The sequence below is a fragment of the Gracilinanus agilis genome, chromosome 3, assembly GCF_016433145.1.
Source record: "Gracilinanus agilis isolate LMUSP501 chromosome 3, AgileGrace, whole genome shotgun sequence".
NCBI classification, from domain to species: Eukaryota; Metazoa; Chordata; class Mammalia; order Didelphimorphia; family Didelphidae; genus Gracilinanus; species Gracilinanus agilis.
The window spans coordinates 381,175,391-381,198,077 of NC_058132.1; the positions used below are offsets into that span (position 1 = coordinate 381,175,391).

The window sequence follows — 22,687 nt, forward strand, 5'->3', positions numbered from 1 at the left end:
CTATGTATGTATGTGTGTGTGTGTGTGTATATATACATATATATATATATACATATATATATATATATACATATATACATATACATATATACATATACACGTTTGGAGCATGGGGGTGGGGATTAATCTTCTTGGGTTTTGTGCCTAGCGGTGAAATCTCTGGGCCAAAGGGTATGTATATTTTAGTCACTTTATCTGTAATTCCTAATCTTTATTGCTTTCTAAATAAAACCCTGACACATTAGGCATCATTTTAATTTTCTGACGTCTTGGCTTAGGAGTCTCTTTTATGTGTTGTGCTATAGCCAAACCTGCAAGTTGGATTGCTCATCATTCCCTATACATATTCCACCATGTTCCCTACACTTGAGCATGCTTTTCCCACCCCCATTTCAGCCTGTTGAAATCCTGCCCATCTGTTAAAACCAAGATAAAATGCCATCTCTTGATGAAGACCCTCCCCCACCCCCAGGTCTCTTCTCAGACCCCATATGTATTACCCATTGTGGATATTTTATTGTTTGTTTATGCCGGCATGTCATTTCATTTTGTTGTTCAGTCGTGTTCAACTCTTTGTGACCTCTTTTGGAGTTTTCTTGGCAGAGATAATGGAGCAGTTTGCCATTTCCTCTCTAGCTCATGTTGTCGGATGAGGAAATAGGCAAACAAGATTAAGTGAGCTGCCCAAAGTCTTCCAGCTAGTTAGTGTCAGAGGCCAGATTTAACGCAGGAAGATAAATTTTCCTCATTCTAGGCCCTGCACTCTATCCACTATGCCACCTGGCTTCCCTTTCAAATCATAATTGATTATTTATTGTGTTTGACTATTAGATTGTGAGCTCTATGTGCTATTAGATTGTGTTTGATATGGGGACTTTTTTTTAGTTAAATTTTGTTTTTAAGACTGTCTTTTATCTCCCAGGACTACTTATGTCACTTTTCTGGTTTGGATTATTTTAAATAGTTGTTTACTAGATGTGTAGCTTACTTAGACAGTTGATATAAAAGAATCAGGGTTTATTATGAGACAGTGAAGAGTTTCTGTAGTTGCCGGTTTTGCAAAGTATCTAGGTCCAGCTTTGTAACTTCTACCTAGATGACCTTTGTTTTTTCTTAAGGGGTTTTGACATCTAGTTTGAAAAGAGTGACTTTTTTTCTCCCACAAGGGTCTCCATTTTCCTGTAGTTTCTCTGGCTTTGTGTCAGTCACTTTATCTCTTTATAACATGAAATAGTCAGCAATTATGGCATAAATATTTAATTTTAAAAATTCAAATGCTCTTAGCAAATATCTCTAGACATTATTACCAAAAAGAGTTAGTTTTTTTTTAAGATAATGTTTTTTTAAAAGATCATGTATTACTTGGCAGGATGAAGAACAAGAAGATATTCCTGATTTGCCAGATCCAGATTTAGAAATGGGAATTTTACCCAAAGAAATCAGGAAACTGGTTGAGAGGAGAAAACAAGTCAAACAACTCATGAAGCAGCAAGACTTAAATCCGGACCTTGTTCTGCAGGTAATCCTTTTCAGCAAGAAATGTCTTCAGCAAGTGCTCAGCTTAGCTTATTATGGAACTCTAATAGTTTTAAATCTAATGGTATTTTGATTCTTCATAGACTTGGTATATATGATGAAATTGCCTAATGAGAAAATTAGATGCAAGAGTGAGTTGGTATCTTCAGAAAAGTGAGATCCATTGGCCAAGCTTGCTACTAGGCATCTGGGATTCTGTTGAACTTTGTAATTGATGATGCATCTAGAAGCTGTGGGAATTAAGTGATTAAAAATGTTAAAAAGTTTTATATAGATGTGTTGGAGAGTGAAGGAAAAGATGTCTTCCCACCCACCCAACTCTTTTTGGGGAGGGGAATGAAAGAAATGAGCTAATAGAATTGTTTCATGTTTGTGAATATTATATATCAACTACTTCTGATTTCCATCTTTTTGGCCATGTTGCAACCTTGCAGTACGACATTAGACAGAAGGCTTTGAAGCTCACGGCAAACAGTATGTATGGCTGTCTTGGATTTTCCTACAGCAGATTTTATGCCAAGCCATTGGCTGCTTTGGTGACATACAAAGGAAGGGAGGTAAGTAGCAGAATCTTGTGTAATTTGAAAACTGGAATATTTTCAACAGTTCTTGGGATCAAATGTGAGAGTAGTCTTCTTACATGTTTTATAAATGTTTTTTACTATAGTTGAATTGGGTAGCTTCAAGTGCTCCTTCATATCCTTTGAGATTTTAAGTTGATTTGTAGTGGATTAAGAAAATATATGGAGTTATCATTGGATGTCAGACACTTAAGAGATTTAGGATAGGCATTTACTGAAGTATCAGAACTCATACTTTATACTATTTTTCATTAATTTCCACAAAATGCTTAAGGATTTTTGTTATAGCTTTTAAAAAGAAAATCTTAAATTAATATTGACTTACAGAGTTTCATTAACTTAGAATTAAAAAATTGTCTTGATAGCAGGAGTAAGCATGATGATGAGGTCCTCTCTAGGAATACAATGCTTGAAAGACACAGAGATCAAGTATTCAAACAATGATTTGACCATCAGCTTACATGTCCTTATCATAGTCCTGGATATGGATATACTGTAGGGAGTTGCTCTTCCGAAATTTTATTTCCTCTCAGTTCTAGACAGCCATCCTGTCTTGTTTGGGTAGGATTGGGTGGAATTCTTATCTGAAGATATAGGCATTTCCTTAAAGGACATGATGGAAGTGGGTGTTTTAGAGGCTTTTGGAAGGAGGGGAGGATAATTTTGGTTTCTTACATTAAGTTTACTTTAGAATTATTCAGATTTTATTTCTGTGCATGCATCCAGCAGCTCCTGATGGAATACCATCTTATTTTTGTATTTAGGAAATGCACTCACTATGCCCCAACTGGTTGATAATACATAGGTTGACTATTGAGATCGGATCAAGGTTACTCTTAAGTTTCTCATGAGAGGCAATAGTTGACAATTTACTCCCTTGGAGAGTGCCTCTTGCTGTTGGGAAATCCCTGTAGTTACATTTTCATCGTTGGCTCAGAAACCTGCAAGCTGAACAGGGCACTGTGGGTAATCATAAGCCCCAAATCTGACCAGTGTTTCCCATCCCCCCAAATCTATTATGTTTTAAGGACTACATTTCTCATTGAGCTGAATTTAATAGGCAGTTTAAACTCAATTTTCATTTCTCTTAGAAAATAGAACAAAACCAAAACTCAAATTATTTTAAAAATGTATTTTACCCTTTTCTCTGTCCCACCTCCTCTTTTGAAAAATAGTCCAATAAAGAGGCATCTAGACTGTCTTCATGCCTAACCATTGTGTTTCCTATTCCTGTGAGTTCTGGCTTCCCTTTTTACATGGGATTACTATGGCCACCTCAACTATGAGCTGAAGCCTGTGTAGACTATAGTTGTGGTCATTGAGAAATGCTAATTATACAACTTAGCCCTGAAAACTTTGCCATTGGAGAGAGTATTATTTAAAAGCTCATAAGAAATATTGACTCACTGTAATCCAATTATATTTTTGGGTGATTTGACAAAAGAATTGCAAGCCAAAAAGATTCTCCGTCATAATTTTTGCTGTTGGTTTTAGTAATGTTAGGTGATAATATCAGACTGCTGATTAGAGGTTTGTGACTTGGAAATTCTCTTAGGTTGCCATTAAAGCAGCACAGGAAAGTGGAAGCTCAAGCCAATTTGCATAATGTTTGGCTATAATAGTTTTTAATGAAACACACTTTTTCTTAAGACATATATTCTTGAACAATATTTTGATTTGAAGGGCAAAGAGATTTTTTTAAAACTTACCTTCTGTCTTGGATTGATTGGATTCCAACGCAGAAGAGTGGCAAGGGTGAGGCATTCAGTGACTTACCCAAAGTCACACAAGTAGGAAGTAGTGGAGGCAGATTTGAACCCAGGACCTCCCGTCTCCAGGCCTTGTTCACCATCCATTGCAAAGAAATTTTTAAACCTAAAAGCACTTATAGCATGAATTATTTTAAGGTTTACCTGAAAATGAATTGGGAGAACACATTTAGTTATGTCAGGATACCAGAATGACACATTAGAGTATAGAGTTTGCATTAAAACACAACTTGACATTTACTCTGGGGAGGGCTAGAAATTTATCTTCTTTTCACTACTTCTGAGGCTTTTTTATACATGCTCATTAATTTTATTAGAAAGATGTAGGTTTGGATTTAATGACCTAATAATTTCTGTAATCAAGTATGTTGTGGGCTTAGTGGAGACTCCGCATAATTGCTAATTGTCCTTTTAAAGGCATCATTATATTATGTGGGGTTGATGGTTTGTCATACAGACATCAACATTATCTCTTTATAGGTATCATCCGTCTTTCACCTTGTTTTTTTTATGATTTTGGTCTTTAAATAGTAAAGAAGCTAGTGTGGCTGGGGGAAAGTTGTATGTCCTTTAAGAGCAAAATGATTGGTGTTCCCAGTGAGACAAAAGAAATCTTTTTTAAAAAACACCAAAATGTGTTTAGGCACACAGCATAACAAGTTATGTATCTCTTCTTTCTTCTCCTAGAGAATGAGTGGCCGCATGCACCCATACCTTCAGCAGCATGGGTTTCATTTACTTAAGACATTCTGGTATCATTAATGCAAGCTAGCAATAGTGAAGTGACTAGGGTAGTAATTGAAGTTCTTGTTCACTAGATGGCGATAGATACCTTGTGATCATTAATCAATTAAGGTTTTTTATTTTGTGAACAATAGTGACAATCATTTAGTGACCTCCCATATGTCAAACGTCTTCCAGACCTTTTTTTTTTTTTTTTTTAAGAAAAGATCTTTTTAATGTAATAAAGACAATGACTAAAACTGGTCTGAAAAATTTTGGTCTTGAATCTTAAATTGTAATAGGAACTTAAGGACTAAAATAGTTTCTGACTTTGGAAGACTTAAAATCCTTAGTTACAAGTTTTATTGAGGCAAAAGCAATTATTTTAATTTTATTGTGAACTTTATTCTCTTTTCAAGCTAACTCATGCTTTAGATAGGTTTCACAAATACAAATTCGCTCTCATTAGAATGATTACTTGGCTTATTTATTTAGAATAAGCAATCTTATCAGAGACTTCTGAAGAGTAATAAACTTAGGTGAAAAACTTTGGAACTTTAATGCCACATTTATATATATGTACCCATTATTTTGGCACTAAGGAATTTTACTGTACAATTGATCACGCATTCATGAAAGTTTTTTAATTCATCATTAGTGTTTTGACTTAGAGCAGAAGTTCTTAATGGATATATGAACTTTGTTTTAAAAAAATTTATTAACTGTATTTTAATATCATTGGTTTCCTTTGTAATTTTATGTGCTTTATTTTATGTATTTAAAAACATTCTGAGAAAAGGATCTATAAGGCTTCCCCAGGCTGCCAAAGGAGTCCATAACAAGAAGAAAGGTTAAGAACCCTTAACTTAGAGAAATCAGTAATCAACAGAACTGCGAGCTTTTTTTGGGGGAGTAGAGGGTGGAGAGGGAAGGTGACAGGGACATGATCTATATTCTGTTATGTTTATTACCTGAGAAAAATATTGATTCTTGAACTGGAGATCTGATTCTTAACACTATTCTTGCAGTCAAAAAATATATTATAATGTTCAAGTAAAAAGGTATTCTGAAGCCTACTGACTATATCTCAGAAATTTGCATTTTCTTTGCAGTTGCCTGAAATAAGTCTTTGCCAGTCTCTTTGCTGGTCTAGTTCTTGATTGTGTGCCTTTGTGCTCCAAGTCATACAGTATGCATGTGGAAAAAATGCCCAACTTATTGCATGTAAAAATATTCAAAGAGGGACAGAGCCTCTTAAGTTTTTTCTTGGGTGTGTTAAAGTAATTTGAAAGACCCACCAGTAACAGGTGGGTTTGACCATTGTTGTTGACTGTGGTTTAAAAAAAAAAGTCAGTGTTGGAGAGAAGCAACTTTTTTAGTATATATGGTAGCTGTGTGGTATTGTAGAAAAAGCTGGGGGTTTAGAAGTCAGAAGACATGGATTTGAATCCTTTATTACTTCTCTGAACCCTAGTTTCTTTGTCAGTAAAATAGTGATAATAATACTGATGGTGTATTGTAATAGATAAAGGAAAGGCTTTGGGAGTTAGGAGGCCTCTTTTTAACACATTCCGATTGTGTGACTTTGGGCCCCAGGGAAAGACTATAAATTGGGTTGCAGTGAGTTTCTACCTTTGGGTTCACTAGAGTGATGAAATCTGGGCCTGGAGAGACCCAAGCTGCCTAATTCCCAGGGCTTTGTGAATGAAGTGCTTACTAAGTTAGAAAATACTAGATGTATAAGTAGAAATTTTTACTGTCAATGTATAATAGAGTAGAAATTCCCATTTTAAAATCCAGAATCTTTTTTCTTTTGCTATATCTTAGCAATCTGGGATTAATTCAGGAAAATAAAATTCTCTTCTCACTGTTGCTGAGGTAATATGGTACATACCTGGTATGACTTTCTTAGACTCTGACTTTTTTGAAGATGTTTTAGTTCTTTCTTGCTCTTTTGTATTCATCAGATTGACATTATTTTAATCAGAAGCCAGTCTCTATTTTCTGTTTTTCAATAGACACATAGCTCTCTCCATTAAAAAACCCAATTGTAGTTGGCTAGGTAAAGCCTGAAAGATCTAGACTATTTTTATATCATTTTTAATAGTTGGAGATTGACAAAACTTTTTTCTCTTTTGCTTTCATCTTGGTGCTACACAAAAGTTTACCTTCATATGAATTGTTATCTTAAATATTAGAGTCTCCAACTTCAGTTGAATATGGTGAGCACTGTAAATATTCAGCTTCCATTGTTTTTATAGTCTATTTTGAATTCTGAGGCTGCACCCTTTCTGTGAACTGCTGGCATGTCCATGGCTCCCATCATGTGTGGTTTTCTTGGATAAAATTGAATTTGAGGAGAGTGAGGTTATGTAAGTTAATTCTTCCAAGAAATGCCCGTGATACAAATGGTTCATTTTTGTCCAGAGATGGTGGTGATGATAGTAGTAAGAAGTATATCTTAGTGAGAAGGTATCATTGGTCTAGACCAGTGATGGGCAAACTTTTTAAAGAGGGGGCCAAAGGAAAGGAAATGCTCATGTCAGTCTGTTTCTAAGGCAACTCTTTCGAAGTTTCATTGTATTGTATCCTACTCATTGTATTTGTCAGATTAGGAATAATGTTACAGGGCCAGATAGAACTTTTCAGGGGACCGCATCTGGCCCACAGGCTGTAGTTTGCTCATCCCTGGTCTAGGAGAATTCATTGGAAGCATTAAATGGTAAGCCGTTTCATTTTTATCATGGCAGCAACTAGGTGGCACAATGGGTAAAGCACTGCAACTAGATTCAGGAAGACCTGAGTTCAAATGCAGCCTTATACATATACTTGCTGTGTGACCTTGGGTAAGTCAGTTAACCTCTGTTTGCTCATCTGTAAAATGGGGATACTAGTAATTATCTATTAGGATTGTGATGATATATTGAAATAATATTTGATGAGAAAATGGTTGTAAATGAGATAATGACTGTAAAGCAAGTAGCACAGTGCCTGGCACATAGTAAATGCTATGTAGGTATTAGCTATTTTATTGTTTTTATTGTTGTTGTTAGAGAGATCAAAGATTTTCTTTAGTTAGAAGCATAAAAATATACACATGCATAAAATGTGCTTCGTCCTGATGACTTCTAAGAATTGACATTAGCATGAGTCTGTGGTTTAAAAAAATCACTGATTTTGATCAAAATAATGAGTTTTTTTTTTAAGCTAAAAGAATACTTTTAAATAATTAGCTTCAAACCCATAGAAAGACTTGAAAGCTGACATTTTTGACTAATGGCCACAGATTCTTAAGTGGTGGAGCTCGGATTTAAATACTCAGCTTTTGATTCCAGAGCCATGACTCTTTCTATTGAAGAGTTAATAGGAAAGGTAATTGTAAATAATCCAAGTTCCTCATTATGCAATATTTAAAAATGAAGGCAGTTTTATTTTGAGTATCTAGGTTTCCTTTTTGTAATTTAAAGTAATGACTTCCTTTATTTCTAGATATTCTATGATTGATACTTTATATAATTCAGGTTTGGAAAATGAGTATTTTCCATTATTGATACTAACAGTATAGGTAATAGACTTGCCTTTTGGAAGCAATTTGCAAAAAGCACATTTAATGTGTCAAGTTTTGCAAAAAATATTTTTTAATTTTCTTGGAAAAAATTATTTAATGTCATTTTTCATAAAACAAAGAAAATATAGTGTAAATCTTCAAATTCTAATAATTTAATGGTAGAATTTTAAACAAAACAATAATTTGTTCTCTTCGTTCTCTATGTGCATTGTTTATTTAATTTGTTGGCTAAGTATTTAATCTTGTTCCTTGAATGAATTTTAAGATTCTACCCTCAGTAAGGTTTCAGTGACTTTTATCTCTGACAGTGCACTATAGGCACTCAATATTTTACAAAAATTGTTAAAAGAGTTTTAATCTTTAAGCCATTTTCAACTAATAGACTATTAGAGTAAGAAAAATGAAACTTTAAAACTTTCTAGAACCTATTGTTCTACCCTACTTTGTGTGTGTGTGTGTGTGATTGGAAACTGGACATTTTCCCCTTGGAATACCATATGTTAACTTAGGCTGTTGGGAACAGAGCAAAGGATGGTAAAGTGAACCCTGACAGATTGACATCAAGTCAGAGCTATTGAGTCCCGTTGTAGCAGATCAAGTCTTAATAGCATACTTATATTTTATATTAATTTAATCCTAGAAAACTTCTTTCTCCCAAACTCTTACTAGAACAAGTGACTTTCTGTTAAACTAGAGTTCATTCTGTTTTCAGTCAGTATGTGTATGAAAATTATCTATAAATGCACTTTGGTGTATGTTTCTTTTCACAAGCAACGTGTTATTTGACAGGTGTTCTAAAGCTTCTGACTTTGGCAATGATCCAAGATGACTGAGCAATGATTTAGAAACTGCCCTTCCTTCCTTGTTAAGAGATTGGGGGTGGGAGGAGTGAGGAGTGTGAAGTTATTAACTACTATTCACTAGTAGGCAGGTTGCATGAAAATCAGAATGAGAGCTAATTGCCTGAAACTTCAGACTATATGTACATGTAGCCTCCTGTCTGATAGCTCTCTTGAGGAAGGCAGAAAATCACATGGCCTCTCCTTTTTTTTTCCATTTCTTTTATGCCTTTACAGGTGGCATTATCAGGAAGTAACAAAACATTGACTTCTGAATTGTCCTAAAGTGCATTTGATTTGAAGGAATTGAATCAGAATGTTATAATTGTGTTTAATTAATCCAACCAATTTACAAGTAATTTAATAGATTTTGTATGTATAGTGGTTTTTTCTTTTTCTTTTTTATGAAGCTGTAGGAGATGGCCATCTTGAAGATGATTTGGGGGTGAGTTTGGGTACCTACAAAAGGATCATGCCCTTTCTTTTTTTTAAACTCAGCTAATTTCTATTTGCTGTAGTAATGACTTATAATTGTGTATGCTTCCTGGATAGAGAGCTGATTTTAGAGTGAGGAAGACCTGAGTCCCACCTATGACAAGTGTGATACTGGGAAAGACACTTAACCTTTTAGTTCCCCAGGTATCTCTCTTAGACTAAAAGTTGTAGAAGTCTACCATCTGCATTCATAGGGGGAATTTACTCTCTTGAAGTTTCCTATCCTAGAGGTTTGCATCAATATAGTAAAGACAGTTACATGAATGAAATAAACTAAAGTGCTATTTTATCTTGTGGTTCTTACAAACCAGAAACTCTTGGCTTGCAATGGTTTTGTTTCGTTTTCATATAAAAGGTTGTAAAATTGATTCTCAATTCCCATCTCATTTGTAATTCTGTATTTTTAATGCACAAGGTTATTGGGTTGGTAGGACTGAACCCATGGTTCTTGTCTGCATATCTCCCATGGAATATACTTAGCTTTGGCTACTTCCTAGGGTAAAAATTATTGGTTAAATCCTCGTCGCCATATTACCTGATGCCAGAGAGTCAGTTATAGCTACCACAAAGATAAATATAGAAAATATTCAATAAATAGCCATTGAGTACTGAGTATGGTGCTAAGATAGATACAAAATTTAGCTAAACATAGTCTTTGCTCCTAAATATCTTACAATGTAATAATGGGATAAGACACCAGGTTGACATAAGAGAAGAGCAATAGAATGCGTTTTTTTTTTTTTTTTTTTTTTTTTTTTTGTTTTGTTTTTGAGGTTTGGGGGGAAAGTAGGAAAGGGCTTCCTAGAAGAGGTACCATTTCAGTTGAACTTAAAGGAAGAGAAGGAGAAATTTAAGAGTTAGTTTCCCTTTTGTGTTTTAGTTATTCCTATTTTCTTTATTCCCAAGTGAACTCTACTTCCTTTACTGAATCCTTTCAAGAAACCATATCATTCTTTTAGTAGGACTTGCTTGTCTGTGACCCTGTCCTAATTTGGTTTACAAATTCATAGTTCTCTCACTTTGGATCAGAACTTAGCTGACCAAAGGCATGTCTGGTTCATCCAGTCATAATCCATTACTAGTCCTATTATGATCTTAATTGGTCAAGCATTGACTGACCATGGCTCTCATCCACTGTGGGGATCTTTTCTGAGTTCATTATCACATCTCATTTGTCACTGTTGTTGAACTCTTCAGCTTTTGATAATACTCCTGCCCTTTTCCTTGCTTATCTGCTCTAGATGAGCATGGGACATCCAGGCATTTTCCTAGAAATGGACTGCGGTCCTTTTGTTTTTCAGGTGGTGCTGGCCTAGCAGACTTATCTGCACTGCAGCTCTTGGCCATACTTTGGGCTCTATCAGCCAATCTTGTGCTTATGATTCAGTTACCTCTTCTGCCTGCTCCTTTAGCTGTATTAGTCTGATGACTTGAGTTGTAGTGGCCGAACCTCTCCTTGGTCCTTCCCTCTGCAGAGGCTACTTTGTGGCCTAGTGGAGAAGGAGGTATAAGTCAAGACTTCTCAGTGAGGTCTAGAATTTCTTAGGATTACAGGGCTAAAGTAAGTCTGAAGGGACTAGTTTAACCACAAAAGGCAGAGAGCCATCTTCTAAATTCCTTTAATTAAAAAAGGAAAGTACCCATTGTTATTTGCACAATCTGTTGGCCTAGGAAATAGAATGGGTTATATGAGAATGTTGTTGCCTTATAAGAGATCCCTAGAAAGAAATTAAACCTGAACTTTTTTGGTCTGAGGGTTTAAGTAAGACTAAAAATCTATAAGCCTTGTTTTGAATTGAATTACTACTTAAGTGCAATGCTCCTTTTGAAACTTTTCTATCCGATCTGAGTTGAGTGCTCCCTTAATATTACCAGTGTTCTTTAAAAAGTGTTCTTTTACCTTTGGGCAAGTCTGCTGGCTTTCTTTAGGCCCAAGACAGCTTAACATTGGGAAGGTGCATACATTACCTTCTGTTTGTGTATCATTATTCTCAAGGGACAGTGTGACTGTATGTCAGTTTTCCATTATAATAAATATTGTGTTAAATTATATCAGTCCAAGTTTACTAACTTGTGAGAATTTGGTCAGGGGTGCTATGGAAGAATGATTTTTGTCTTTGTATGTTAGGAAGCTGTTTGATTTTATGCCAGGAATTCCTGAACCCTCTAGTAATAGTTTTAGAGATCTTGTTCCTTCTCTGAAAATTGGTGCCAATTTTGGGTCATGCAGCTGTCCCTGCTTGCTTTCAGTTATTAATTTTTGTGGTTGGAGTGAATCTTACCCTCTTTTGAACTCTGGCATATTGGTGTCTCAAAAAAAAATTTTTTTTTGGCCTCTGATACTGCCCTTCCTCTTTTAATAAGTAAAAACAAAGCAAAATGTAACTGAAAAGTGGTTCTTAACATCTTTGGGAAATCTATCAAGACCATGTACCATATTTACCTGGAAGTCTATAAAATTAGTCTTTTTCAGGGATATGATTTGATGTCTATAACTTCTGGCTTTGCTACTTTACATATAAAGGGAGAGCTACTTTCCCAAAACAGGTTGCCCTTTTTTTTTTCCAGTTATAAAGAGCTTATATGACACATAAACTAATTTTGTGTCTTAAGAACAGAGTGTAGATTGCTTGCCTATATTTGTTTCTGATTTTTTTTTTTTGGTGAGACTGCTGCTATAAACAAACACAGACAGCATTTTCTGACCAATGCAATAGGGTGTGTCTTTGGACTGAATGGAGGCTTGGGAAACTTAATAAGCTAGGGAACTATAAATAGTGTACATTGTTCTTAGGATTTTGGCTAATGTTTCTTTGAACTTGCTGAAGGAGTAGAGTATATATTCTATTTAAGTTGGACTACATGACATGATGCTTTGGACAGCCGGTATTTGACTACAAAAAATTTCAGTGTCTTCTAGGAATGTTGGGCAGAAACCACTTGGTGTTGGGCAGAAAAAAGAATTTGTCCCCAGAAGATTGAGCTTACATGATAAATATTTTCTCTAATTAGTAGTTCCTGTGAAATGATCTGAAATGCTTCTGATAATAGCACCACAGCCAGGGAAAGAAGATAAATGACATTGGCTGTGACCTCAAGGGCATGAGCATAAACCTGAGGTAATGAATCAAATGTAACATTAAGAAAGCAGAAGGAAGAGGTCAAATCATCATGTCTTTTTACCAGTAAGCAAGGGCAATAGTTATTTGTCCACTTGAAAAGTATTTTAGGACAGTGACATTCTCCCAATGGTGATAGTTGGCATTAGAGCAAAATTCTTAGTGGAAAAACTCAGGGAAATTGATAGCAATGCAAAATAGATGGATTTCAATGACCATTTTGGAAAAAAAGTGGATGAAAAATACGTGTTGCTGAGGTTATGTCATATAGCTGAATGGGCAGATAACTGAGTTTAGAGCATCATTATTTGTGTTTTGGGAATTTGTAGCAGTCAGACATTGAGTTGTGCCCATAATAATAGGAAGAAGAAATCAGGCTGGATCATAATTAGGGAACTGTATAGTAACTTTCAGTGTTTCAGAAACCGTTATTTTTTTAAAGGATTAAAACACTAATCACTTCATAGACATGCAATTATGTGGCCACATTGTAATATATAGATTTGAATGGAGGTTTTCTTCTCTTCTTTCCTCATTTTTTTTCCTTTAAAATTTTTTTCTTTTAAAATTTCTTGTGCCTTGTAAAAGGAGAAAAAAAAATTATTAGTGCTAAGAACCAAAGAACTAGTCTTTTGTTAGAAGCCTAGCTTTTTAGCACCAGTATTCTCCTACTTATGCTATATGACTTCAAATCATAGAACCCACCATGGTTCTATGATCAAATAATAATATATAATAAATATAAATAATAACAAATAATATAATGAATGATCAAATTGTGGATTATTCATTGGTACTCATTTATACATGGTATATGTAAGACTTTAGCATATTATTAACAATAACTTGACAGTAAGAATTTATTTAATACTTACTATGTAGGCAGCCCTACCTGCACTAAGGTCTAGCAATCAGAAGAAAGGCAGAAACCTAATACTTGCCTTCAAGGAGCTTAATTCTAATGGGGGAGGCAGCATATAAATAACTATGCACATATGAGATTTATGCAGTGAATTCGAGAAAGGCTCAAAAGCCAGTTTTGTGTGTGTGTGTGTGTGTGTGTGATCATGAAAAGTCTCTTGAAGAAGATAGGATTCGAGGAGAAAGTTGAAGGAAACTAGGGAAGGGAGGAGGTAGAAGTTAAAAGGGAGAGCATTCTAAACATGGTATACAACCAGTGAAAAGGCATGGAGTTGAGGCAGTGAGGTAGTTCAGTGGATAGAGTCAGGCCTGACCTCAGACACTTCCTAACTGTGTGATCCTGGGCAAGTCACTTAACTTCAGTTGCCAACCCTTTATTGCTCTTGTGTCTTGCAACTGATACTTAGTATGGAATCTAAGAAAGAAGGTAAGAGTTTAAAAGAAAAGACAAAAAGAATTGGGACATGGTATTGTATGGGAGGAGAAGGATTAAAGACCAGTGTACCTTTAGGTTGAGGTGGTTAGGAGCAGAGGGAGAATGTATAAGAAGTAGTGTAAAGGATGTTAACTATATATGTCCAGAAAAACGATGTGGGCTGAAGGATATATCAAGAATGTAAACTAAATGCTATTACATTGACTGCCTATAGGGAAGCATCTTTTGTGGTTTATGGGAAAATATGACAGGAATAATAAAGATTGAGAAGATGTGGAGGGATTGCAATTTATGTTTTTGAAGAGTGTTTTTATCACTGAAATTGTGGAGCCATTCAAGTATTAAAGTATGTCTGTGTCTGGTTTCAAGAAAGCTTTAGCAATCCAAGGAGAAACCATCTAGCAATCATCTCCTGCTTTCCTTCATTCCTAAATCATCTTCTCAACACTCTACCATCTGCCTTCTTTCCCCTTTCCTTAAACTCATTATTACCATACTTAGTTCTTAATATAAACTTTTTATTCAGTTCATCTAATCTTTGTTTTTATCTCCATGTTATAGGCACTCCATTTGCTTTTGTAAATGTCATTTCTTCTATTCTCTACCAATAAAATTATCCCCCAAACTCACCAACCCCATGATGTCTATTCACATCTCTACCTAATCACTCATTGAGTACTTATTACTTCAATTTGTATTTCTTTTAATTTGTACTAATTGATATGTTGCTCTGTAAACATATTCATTTGTTTTATAAGCATGTGTTTTCAGTTTTCCTAAGCAGATTATGAAGCAAAGATTATCTCTTCTGTACATACTAATAGCATCTAGAACAGTGCATTTTCTTTTCAGAAAAGGTTTACTAGATAGGTACATCAGAGAAATCTTTAAAACATATAATATACCGTGGTTTCAGCAAAGCATTTGATTAAAAATCAGTTGGAGAAACAGATTAGAAAATTTTTTCTCCCAGAGGAGAGACAATTTTTGAAGGGTATGATTATGGTCTATAGATATTTGAAATATCAAGAGATGAAGAATTAGGCTCATTTTACTTGGCTCTTAGAGGGTAGAAGTTGGATCACCAGATAGTAGTCAAAGGGATGCAGAATTGGACTCAAAAGCCTAATAGTATCTATTGTACAAATTTTTTGTTGGTAATATATGCTAGGGTATTTAACCTTACCACTCATTTTTCCATTGGACTTTGGAGGACTCAACCATGATTATTCTGAGAATTTTATTTCTGAGTACTTTAGTGTTACCAGATTACTACTAATAGTTTTAAAAATGAGATGTTTGAATGAGAACCTAATTCATTTAATATACTGAGTTCATTTAATATACTAAGCAATTTCCTAAATAGAGTCTAATCCATTCTATTCCTCTGAGCCAGTTTTTGGCCCATTTGCAGTCTGCTCAAGGTGAAGATACTGGTAGACCAGCACTTTGGGCTGCTTGCATATAGTCAGTACAATAGTAATTCTTCATTCACATCATTGTTCCTGGGTAGATGATTAGGCCACATGATTATGAATATCATTTAGGATTCTTCAGTGTCCTGGGGCTTGATGTCATCTGCCAACAGGAACATTTGATAATTTATAAGGAACCTCTGTCTTGCATTTTTTTTTTCATATATTTTACTCTCCAGCTTCTGAATTCAGGTTTTCAGATTTTTGGAGATTGGTGCAAATTAATTGAATGTATTGCAAATGCAATGATTAGTAATAGAGATGATTAGATAAAACTTTGGAGAGTAATGAAGTCAAAAGTTAAGGCTTAAAGTAAATTTTGATTAGAATGTACTTCCTCTTCAAATTTATTGGGAGTCCATGACACAGGCCCCATTTATTGATTTTTGCTAATGCAAAAACAATTGTCAGCAATGTCAACTTTTCTTAGGTCTCTTATTTAGGGAGTTCTTTTTTTTCCAAAGGTACTATTTTTCAGGCATCTGAAAATATGGAAATTAAATCTATTCATTGATACCCTGAAGAATTTTCTTTTTGATAGGACTTTTAGTGGCTAAACGTGATATATTAGAAACAGATATTAAGGATTATCTGAACTCAGAGCTAGGCCTTATAAAAGCTTTAAAAAATACTCTCTTTAGTTTGCATATTTGGTTAATTGACATCACCATTTCTTTACAATTTAGCTTTAGCTGTTATCAACCTCCTTTTCTCTTCCACATTATAAACTCTAGTTATGTTTTTTTACTGCTGAAACACTGTATCCATAGAGAAAAAAGAGAGACCTCTGCTGTGATACCAGAAGGACTGTACTTCCTGTTTTCTTTTTTCCCTTCTGTTCTATTATCATAACCCTGAAATTGCTGTTGACTTCTATAAGTTCTTGATTGTTGGTTTTAATGCATATCATAGAATATGGAGTGGGAGATATCTTAAAGATCATCTAGTTCAACTCTTCCCTTTTATAGGAGAAGGAATTGAGAACTCCAGAAGTAAAGCGACTTGACTTAAGATTATTCAGGAAGAATAAGGAATCAACCCTAGGTGTTTTGGCTAGAAATCCAATAAGTACAATTTCTATTTTATTTTGCTATCTCATTAAAAAATATGAATAATTTTTATGGGAGAGTGTGTAAGAATAAGAAGGGGACCAAAAATATTAAATTATATGCAAACTTTTTTATATTCATATTAGATATTTTTAAAATGTAGTAAGGGAACTTGGCATAAAGAAACCCTATATGAATAGTCATCTGATATTGATATGCAATCCTATACTAATATGAATAATTACTTCTAATATATCTTGTTTTCCAAGTTTAAATTTCTTAATGTGACACACTTTACTGAACTATGAGTTTGATTGTGTAGTGCAATGGATTATGTGCTTAGAGTTCTGATTTCTAAACTTAACCTGTGCTGCTCAAGTAGAATCAAACAAATCTAAACTGATGAGACATCAGACCAGTGAATCTTACCTAGCTTTCTTCTGGATGCTGGATTTGCCACAGTGGTTCTTGTTCTCTTAACTAGTCTTGTGACTTAGTTACTTTGACCTCACCCTTTTAGTAAGAAAACACATAACTCCTGTAATTCATTAAAAAATATTTAAGTACTGTAAAATTGGAATTTGGGAGATGCCATTTAAATATATATATATATTTTCTATGGACACATGGGGACCTAAAAAACTACATTTCCCGTGGTCCAACAGGATTTTTGGATTACGTATTCAAGGTGAGGGGCAGCTTTAAATAGGGGGAAGTGACTTTGAACTGGTCTCTTAGCTAGCAGGCGCAGGCTATATGGAAGGTAAAAAATGGTGGAGGCAGTTTGAATACTTATAGGTGCATGGTCTAATGATTTCATCCCTATCAGCATGGCTTTAATTAAAATACTAATTTATATTATTATATCAGTCTTTATCATTTTTAATCGTAACAGTACCTACTGTGCACAAAGTACTATGCCAACAGACTCTAAGGGAGACATTTCCTGCCTCATAAAGCTTAGAGTCTATTATTATTCTAGTATCTATTAATCATCCAGTTTTTGTTAATACTATAGGCCTTTGTCAGGACTTTAAAGTCTACTTTACTTTTAAAAAAAAACAAAAACACAGATCTTAGGGAATTTGAGTGGGTGTTTATTTCCTGATTAAATTTAGCTTGGTGGAGTGGAAAGAGCACTGGTTTTGGAATCAGAGGCCTCTAGAGTCAGCTGCATGACCTTGAACAAATCAGTTAAAGTTCTGTTGGTCTCAGTTTCTTCATTTGTAAAATAACAGGAGAACTAAGGACTGCTAAGATCTCTTCCAACTTTTAATTTATGATGCTTTGAAAAAATACATGCAAAACACTTTGAAGACCTTAAAGTGCTATTATTTTACTCATCTCTGAGTAGGCCCTTTTGAGATTGTCCTTTCCTAGATCTTGAGACATGGGGCAAGAAAGAAAGAGATTTGAAAAGTAAGGGCAAGACAGAAGGAGAGAAAGATGATGATGAAGAATAGCCTTCCTCCATACCACTGCATTCTTTGTGGGGTACAGTAATAGTGATGGAAGCATAATAGAGCAGTGACATTAGGTCCTGGAATGGCACAACGGCATGTCTTTGTATAGATAACTCTAGGTGACATGCCACTTATTGGAATGGTGAAGGTCAGAAATTGTTTGTCTTGAGTAGAATAAACAAATGCATTCAGAAAATGTATTCCACAATCTGTGGGATGAAACAACCTTTCTTCCTCTAACTTTTATTTGCCAATCTTGATGCAAAGGAAAAAATACTCTATTTTTAGACCAAGGCACCAATTATATGAACCAAGAAGATAGTGAAATGGGACCTGATACAAAAGAGCAGAGCACTAAAATTCTAAGGCATGCACTGACTTTTTAGGATTCTGCACATTGAATATTAAGCTACTGAAGTGTTTGTTGCCCGGAAACAGGGCTTCATTCCCTTATTAATGAATGTAATGAAATGAACCTGTGTTATAATTTATTTCTTGTGAGGAGAGAGGAAGAATTAATACACATTTTCTGCCTCTGTTTCCTATTTTTATTCTCAACCCTCTCCCTTTCATTGCTAAAGTCAGTAGGGTAGGATATGCTAATACTACTTGCTGCCTCCAGTGTTAGTCACTAATTTTTCTTAATGTTCCACACAATGGGGGTTTCCAGTTTCTCAGCGTTAATTTGTATTGTAGTAGATTTGGCAGTATTTGGAGGCTTTTTTTTTTTTTTACTTCATTTTGTGTTAGAACTACCCATTAGTTTTCCTACTCTTATTTATTTTTAATCACATCAAGTGACATCTTTCCTAGGAAGGCCTATAATGAAACCCTTTGGATTAGTTCAGAGTTCTTCGTGAAAAATTTTTTTCTGGGGGCGGATTTCATTTAGTGGGAGCTGGTGTTATGTACTCTCTCAGTCCACTGCTGCCTCTACATCATATGTAGATTTGATATTGTACTGCCAGGTTTTCATGAGTCCTGCCTGGAATTAGCCTTGTGGAAATGAACGTGTAGGGCTGAATCCTCTTGTAAAAGGAATTGTAAAACCTCCATCAGAGGCAGCATTCAGCCTTTATATCTGAAATCTAAATTAACCTCTCGGCTAAAGAAACCAGTTCTTAGATGATAAGGCTGCTGGCCCTATCATTTGGCTTCAACTTTTCCTTCTTCAAAGCAGTTTTTAAGTGATGTGCCAAAAGGGGGCAATAATATTAAAATAGGCAGAAGAACTTACACTGTTATGTGGGAAGGAAAAGAAATTCGATGAGAGGAAGAATGGAATATATGGTAAAGTAAAAGATCCTTACAGTAGTTATCCATGGTTATATATGTTCTCTTCACCACCTCATGTTGATTGCCCTATTAGGGAGGAACTAAGAGAAGTCATAGTATGAAGAAGGAGAGAGTGATATCCATGTCAGATGTTGCAAGGAAGTCAAAGAGCTTAAGAAATTTCTAAGGACATAAGATTGTGACTGAGTCAGTAACTTGTTAGTACTCTGAATTTATTCTTCATTTCTACTTTCTCCATAGAACCTTTCTGGATTAAAGAGGTTGAGGATCAACACTTGATCACTTTTCCAGGTCATAGAATAATCTCCACTTCTAAAATGAATCCTTCTTCCTGTGCCTTTAATCTTTTTCCCTTTTGCCTTCTCAAAGTCACAGTCTTCCTTCAGGGAGTCGCCTCTCCCCAATTTCTTAAGTTTCTCCTTCCATACTGGTTCTTTCCCATCTGCCTACAAATATCTCAGGTGTCACCAATCTTAAAAATAAAACCTTCCTTAGCCCATCTATCCCATTGAGGTACTTTTTTAATCTTCTCTCCCTTCACCACTAAACTTAATTTAAAAAAATCATCACAACCTGATGCCTTCACTTTCTTACTATCCATTCTCCTCAACTCCTAATAGCCTGATCGATATTCCCAGAAATCAATACTGAAACTCTTCTTTCAAAGGTAATTAGTGGGGAGTTGTGTAGTGGGAGCTAAGATAGCAGAGTAAGGTGCTCTTAGCTCACTCTTAACCCTTTAAACACAGAAAAATAGAAAACATAACACCTTAAAACAAAGGAAAGCAGAAGGGATACTTCTCATTGGAGTGAGAAGGGAAAGTAGCTCAGTGCATGCAACATATGGGGGAAGTGGCAAAATGTGGATTAGCCCAAAATGCTTCCATGTGGCCTGACGCAACAAAATAGAATGGGGAACAATTTTTATGACCTGAGGCAGTGAACAGGCAGAGCAGGAAACAGCCCGGCACAGGAGACAGAAGAGGGGAAGGAATCCAACTGGACAAAACAGCTGCAATTCTCCCCACAAGAAGTCACCCCTCCAAATGCACACTAAGGGACCCAAAGATAGCAGGACTTGTCCTAAGCCCTAGAGAAGGCTACCCCGAAGCTTGGAACAACACTTCCTCTACCCCAGGAGCAGAGCAGAACCTCAACTGATAGACATAGTAATGAGAGAGGAAAAAAATAACTAGAAAAAGGAACAAAAACCTAACCTTAGAAAGTTACTTTAGTGACAGGAAAGATCAAAATATAAACTCTGAAGAGCAAAAAGGAAACATATGAAGCTCCAAAGGAAGGTGAAAAAGTATGTCAAACCCCAAAAGACCTCTTGGAAGAACTTAAAAAGAAGTTAAAAAAATCAAATAAAAGAACCAAGTCAACCCCTTGGGGGTAATTCACTGAAAAAAACAACTCCCTAAAAACTAGGGTGGTCCAACTAGAAATGAAGATGAAACAACTACCTAAATCCCAGAACAGGCCAAAAGGAAAAGGAAGCACAAAAACTCAAGGAAGAAAATAACTTTCTAAAAATTAGTATTGAGCAAATGGAAGCTAATGGCTCCGTAAGGCATAATGAAACAATGAGACTAAATCAAAAGAATGAAAAAATGAAAGAAAATCTGAAATAACCTCATTGGAAAAACAATAGACCTGGGAAACATCCAGGAGAGACCATCTAAAAATCCTCAGAATGCCTGAAAGCTATGATCAAAGGATATTAGTGATTTTTTTCTTTTAAAAACTAAATTCAGTGGCTATTTTTATGTCCTTATTCTCCTTGATCTCCCTGTGGCTTTGGATGCTCTCTAACTTAGTCATTCTGTCTGTATTCCTTTGACTAAAAGAAACTCAGCTCTTTTTTGGTTCTTGATCTACTTTCCCCTTTGTCCTTTCTTGGATTTTCAATCTTTTGATATAGGAGTCAGATAATTTGGATTCCTGTCTCAGCTGTCATTTACTGTGTGACCTTGGGCAAATCACTTCAACTTTTTGGAATTTCATTCTTCTCAATTTTTAAGTAAGAATGTAATCAAAGAGAGAACACCTGGGTTTTTAATCAGAAGGCCTGTGTTTGAATCTTGGTTCTGACTTTTTCTAGATCATGTGATTTAGCTGTCCCTTTAAGTCTCAGATTCCTTATTGATAAATTGGACCTGTTTTTCTGTGTCCTTATTTCAACTATTAAAGTCCATTGAATTAGGATAGAAAACATAGGGAATAGACAGATAGATTGTTGAGAGATATTAGTGGCGTGCCAAAAAAAAACCTAACAACTATATTTGATTGGTAATAAGAGCCCACTGGACATCTTTTAGTAGAATGACATTCCTAGATCTATGCATAAGAGTTTTCTAAAGTCAGTTGCATAAAGTCTGAATGGGGGGTTTAGGGGAGTGGTAAAGAAGAAAAACTTGGAGGAAAGTTATTTGATTTTGATTAATGTAGGCCTATCTCTTGTTTCATACTGCTTATGTACCTTTATTAAAATTTAATTTAATTTAATTTTTAACATTTAATAATATTTAGTTTTTAGAAAAGTTAACATGGTTACATGATTCATGCTCTTACTTTCCCCTTCACCCCCCCTTGCAGCTCCCCCTCCCCACTCCCATGGCTGATGTGTATTTCCACTGGTTTTAACATGTGTCACTGATCAAGACCTATTTCCAAATTGTTGATAGTTGCATTGGTGTGGTAGTTTTGAGTCTACATCCCCAATCATGTCCTCCTCAACCCATGTGTTCAAACAGTTGTTTTTCTTCTGTTTCCACTCCTGTAATTCTTCCTTTGAATGTGGGTAGCCTTCTTTTCCATAAATCCCTCAGAATTGTCCTGTGTCATTCCATTGCTGCCAGTACAGAAGTCCATTACATTCTATTTTAACACAGTGTATTGGTCTCTATGTACAATGTTCTTCTGGCTCTGCTCCTTTCGCTCTGCATCAATTCCTGGAGGTCTTTCCAGTTCACATGGAACTCCTCCAGTTTATTATTCCTTTGAGCGCAGTAGTGTTCCATCACCAGCATATGCCACAATTTGTTCAGCCATTCCCCAATTGAAGGGCATCCCCTCATTTTCCAGTTTGTTGCCACCACAAAAAGCGCGACTATAAATATTTTCGTACAAGTCTGTTTATCTATGATCTCTTTGGGGTACAAACCCAACAATGGTATGGCTGGATCAAAGAGCAGGCATTCTTTCATAGCCCTTTGAGCATAGTTCCAAATTGCCATCCAGAATGGTTGGATCAGTTCCCAACTCTACCAGCAATGCATTAATGTCCCAATTTTGCCACATGCCCTCTAGCATTCATTACTCTCCCCTTCTTTCATTTTAGCCAATCTGCTGGGTATGAAGTGATACCTCAGAGTTGTTTTGATTTGCATTTCTCTAATTATTAGAGATTTAGAA

At 35.4% G+C, this 22,687-nt stretch overlaps 1 protein-coding gene across 1 annotated transcript in view; it reads left to right on the forward strand.

Annotated features, from left to right (window-relative positions):
* Positions 1–22,687, forward strand: part of POLA1 (DNA polymerase alpha 1, catalytic subunit) — a 358,044-nt gene that overhangs the window by 49,655 nt on the left and 285,702 nt on the right. Inside the window, exons 25-26 of the mRNA XM_044670152.1 lie at positions 1,370–1,519; positions 1,971–2,093. Of these exons, the coding sequence (XP_044526087.1) occupies positions 1,370–1,519; positions 1,971–2,093 (273 nt within the window). The remainder of the gene's footprint in view (positions 1–1,369; positions 1,520–1,970; positions 2,094–22,687) is intronic.